The following is a 4280-nucleotide window of genomic DNA, read 5'->3' on the forward strand; positions in this document are numbered from 1 at the left end:
TGTTGCTGCGGAGGGTACTGAGAAGGAGGTGTGTCCAGGGAGGAGCTCGGATCAGGCTGGGGGTCGGCACTGGAAGAGGGTTCCTCTCTTCCTTCTGACTGGGCACTCATTCTGCACAGGACATTTGGAAGTCAGAGGGAGGAGGACACTCAGAGTGAGCTGTTGCCCTCAACGAGGATTCTGGAACCCCCTGGACTCGACGGGGAGAAGGAGACATTCCCAGAAGCATCGGCTCCGGGGCATCTTAGAACCCTGGCTTGGGGCCTGACCAGAGTAGCCCCCATCTGCTAAATAGGCCAGGGGCCCCGATTCTCTAAGGCTTACATCCCTCCCTCTGGGGTGCGCCCTGCCCCTCCCTGAGTCACCCCAGGGAGAGAGGGGAAAAAAGGGAAGAGAAAAGAGGCATTGACTACAGAGGAAGGAAAAGGAAACAGCAGAGGAGGGAGGAGAGAGACCACACAGGAGTGGGTGACGGCGGAGATCGGAGAGGGCAGATCTAGGGCAGGGGGCAGACAGCCGAGCATCCCGGAGGGTGCCCCAAGAGCGGGGCGGCCAGGGGCGGGGAGCCGTGGGGGCGGGCCGGCCATGTCCCACGGGACCTACTACGAGTGCGAGCCCCGCGCTGGCCAGCAGCCACTGGAGTTCTCAGGGGCCCGCGCGGGGCCTGGGGAGCTGGGGGACATGTGTGAGCATGAGGCCTCCATCGACCTGTCTGCCTACATCGAGTCTGGGGAAGAACAGCTCCTCTCCGACCTCTTCGCCGTGAAGCCGGCCCCTGAGGCCCGAGGCCTTAAGGGGCCCGGGACCCCTGCCTTCCCCCACTACCTGCCGGCTGACCCCCGGCCCTTCACCTATCCCCCACATACCTTCGGCCCCGACAGGAAGGCCTTGGGGCCTGGCATCTACAGCAGCCCAGGGAGCTACGACCCCAGGGCTGTGGCTGTGAAGGAGGAGCCTAGGGGGCCTGAGGGCAGCCGAGGGGCCAGCCGCAGCAGCTACAACCCTCTGCAGTACCAAGTGGCACACTGTGGGCAGACAGCCATGCACCTGCCCCCAGGCCTGGCGTCACCCAGCCAGCCACTGCGCGTCCTCAAGGTAAGAACAGCTCAGTTCTCCTCCGTGCCACCCAGGGGCTGGAGGGAGGCCGTGTGGACGGGGTCTGTGTGTGGTGTTGCTGTGTGAAATCTACCCACCCAAGCCCTCTGTGCTCGCCACCCAGCCATGACCCTGCTTGGCCTCTCTGTGAATTCACTCCCACCTGAAGCCCCACTGTGTGGCTGGAATCCATGTGTCCTGCAGTCTCTGTGACCAGCTGGCCTGCCCTGATCTAAGGGCATCCCCCTCCAGCTTCTCTGCTGCCCACCAGCCCCCTCCTCTCCTTTCTGTGCTGCCTCCTGCTTCTAGAAGAGGAAATGCCTGCTGAGGGTAGAACTGGAGACTCAAGACAGATGGAAGGAAAATGGCCTCAGAGCGTGTGGGGGACATGAAAGGCAGTATGGGTCCAAGCAGCGGATCCTGTGCGGCTGGCAGGGCGGTGGTCGTTCTGACGAGGCCAGGAGCTAGCCCTGAACCCCACATTCCTCCGACGCCCCTCGTGTGTTCTGGCTGGTGGGATCCCTGCCCCACACCCTCACTCCTTTCCCTCCGTGCCTCCCCCTCCAGGCCCCTTTGGCCGCTGCCGCGCCCCCCTGCAGCCCGCTCCTCAAGGCGCCCTCCCCAGCGGGCCCCTCACACAAGGGCAAGAAGGCGGTGAACAAAGACAGCCTGGAATACCGGCTGCGGCGGGAGCGGAACAACATCGCGGTGCGCAAGAGCCGGGACAAAGCCAAGCGGCGCATCCTGGAGACACAGCAGAAGGTGCTGGAGTACATGACTGAGAACGAGCGCCTGCGCAACCGCGTGGAACAGCTGACCCAGGAGCTGGACACGCTGCGCAACCTCTTCCGCCAGATCCCTGAGGCCGCCAACCTCATCAAGGGCGTGGGGGGCTGCAGCTGAGCCCACCTGGCAGACTGTGGGCCCCAGCTCCCGAGCTCAGCCTGACCCTTCGGACACCCGCCCTCGCTGGGGCCCCAGAGCCCCTCACAGGCCCAGCCAGAGAGAGACCATGGACAAGTGGCAGCAGGTGGCAAGGAGGAGGGCAGGCCCGGCATGATGATTCTGTGGCTGAATAAAACTGCATATGACTCGGTGCTGGGGCTGTGCACTGGGCCTGGGCCGGTGTGGGTGTGTGGGTGTGTGGGTGTGTGGGTGTGTGTGTGATGGAGGCTCTGCGGGCAGGGAATGCAGGAGGCTAGGTCTGTATACCTCTTGATTCCAGGCCCAAATAAACACTTGGGAAATTCAGCAGACAAGCTGCCCATAGCTGTCCCCCAGCATACCACACAGCCAGGCCTGGTATCTCTCCCGCTGCTCTTCTCTCCCTGGACCCGGCCCACTCTACTCCCACCCTAGAGGACCTGGAGTGGCCTCTGGACATTCCCTTAGCAGAGCTCTGTGCTTTGCAGGGAGATCTCTGTATCTCCAGGTCCTCCTGCCCAGGCCTGCCGACCCTAGCCCCGTTCTCTCACCTTGAGGTGTAGCTCTGGGACTTCCTGCCCCAGGAGACCAAGGGAAAATTCCAGATGGCTCTGATGTATTTATGGTCACTCAGCAATTGATCTGAGGAGAAGGAAATGGCAACCCACTCCAGTATTCTTGCCTGGAAAATTCCATGGACAGAGGAACCTGGCAGGCTACAGTCCATGGGGTCGCAAAGAGTCGGACATGACTAAGCACATCAGCACAGCAGCAATTGATCTGAGACTCAATCCCTTCTCCTCAGTTCCCAAACTTCAGTCTACCAGACTGACAGACCCCCATGCTTCCAATCCACCCGTGCCCACCTTTGTCCTCCATTCCTCAGGGCATAGGTTCCTTAAAGAATCTGAGTGCTTGGGGGACGAATCAGCTGGGAAAGGCCTCGAGACCTGTTTGTATACAAGAAAACTGATAATGAGGAGGAGGATGACACCTGGCCCCGTGCAATGAACCCCATGTGGAAAGCAGTTTTTTCACAGAACTCTAGCCTGAGAGGCATACTCCGACAGTGCTTGACAGCCTCAGTTTGAATTTCCATCTGCTACGTGCTAGTTGTGTGACCTCATGCCAGTTACTTCTCTCTGTACCTCAGTTTCCACATCTGCAAAATGGGAGGAGTAGTAATGCTGTATGTTCATAGACAGTGCCTAGCACACGGTGAGCACGAATACTTGTTATTGTTTCCTTTTGCTACAACTGAAAGGACCTCAGAGATCTCATCTAAACTTCTCATTCTGCAGGTGAGGAAACCGAGGCTTCAGAGAGGGAAGGGACTCACTCATAGAGTCATGAGATAGGTTAGGGGCAGAGCCAAAATTAGCTCCATAAAATCACAGATCTCAAAGGGGCTGGAAGCAACCTCAAGAGATCATCTGGTAGGCTTTGCCCTCAGACAAGAAGATAGTGTGAGCCACATTTGATAGATAGTTGAGGGCCGGAGGGATAAGAGGCATTCTCCGGAAGCTCACCCAGGCCCTTTGCTGGGTCCATACATGCACCTGTCTCTCTACTTTGCACTCACACCTTCCCCTTGGAGGTATATGGAACAGTGCAGGGCACAAGGGTCCCGTTCAGTCAGTAATCAAGGATTGTCGGATAGAATCAGAGACATGAGAGATTATACAGGCTGGTTACAGTCTCTCCTAGGTCACCAATGACTTACAGGCCACTGCTGAGATAGCAGTGCTAGACATCAAGGAATAACCTTCAGAGAGGGAATCTGGGGTATAGATCTTCCTAGTCCTCTCTCTCCCCCCTACCTCCACATCCCCGGGTCAGAGCCTCCACATTGCAGACATCTGTGCACTGTGCCTACCTCACCCAGGACTCAGTCTCTTTCCTGCCTTTGCCTCCGTGCTTCTCAGGCACCATCTCCCCTACATCTGTGCCCTGGATCCCCCAGCCCCAGGTCCGGTTTGGACAGACAGATCTGAACCTCACTAGATGGTTTATTCTACCTGAGTTGGGAAGAAGGAGGCACCCATCTCAGTGGATGCCTGGAAGAATCCCACACCTTCCTTTCAGCCCAGGGGGATGGGTTGCATAAGGGGGGTTAGTACAGAGCATGGTAAGTGACTCAACCTCCGGATTTCCTCCTCTCAGCTCAAGACCACTGCCCCTGGACTGATGTTCAAGGCTCTGGGTGATGGGACCTGGGTTGCTTCAGTATCTGTCCAATTTCTTTCCCACAGTTCTGAATC

The 4280-nt window shown here is 58.3% G+C and overlaps 1 protein-coding gene across 1 annotated transcript; it reads left to right on the forward strand.

Moving 5' to 3' along the window:
• Window positions 1–585: 585 nt before the first annotated feature.
• CEBPE (CCAAT enhancer binding protein epsilon) lies at window positions 586–2185 on the forward strand. Its single transcript, XM_019967748.2, has 2 exons — window positions 586–1095; window positions 1663–2185. The coding sequence occupies exons 1-2, from the start codon at window positions 586–588 to the stop codon at window positions 1996–1998; spliced, it is 846 nt and encodes a 281-aa protein (XP_019823307.2). The 3' UTR covers window positions 1999–2185.
• The last annotated feature ends 2095 nt before the right edge of the window (window positions 2186–4280 follow it).

Source organism: Bos indicus, chromosome 10 (assembly GCF_029378745.1).
Source record: "Bos indicus isolate NIAB-ARS_2022 breed Sahiwal x Tharparkar chromosome 10, NIAB-ARS_B.indTharparkar_mat_pri_1.0, whole genome shotgun sequence".
In the NCBI taxonomy this organism is placed as follows: domain Eukaryota; kingdom Metazoa; phylum Chordata; class Mammalia; order Artiodactyla; family Bovidae; genus Bos; species Bos indicus.

What these genes read in the sequence shown, in the direction of transcription:
- CEBPE (XM_019967748.2), top strand. Translation starts at nt 586, where the DNA reads ATGTCCCACGGGACCTACTACGAGTGCGAGCCCCGCGCTGGCCAGCAG. An exon ending in AGCCACTGCGCGTCCTCAAG is followed by an intron (nt 1,096 to 1,662) that starts GTAAGAACAGCT and finishes CTCCCCCTCCAG; the next exon opens with GCCCCTTTGGCCGCTGCCGC.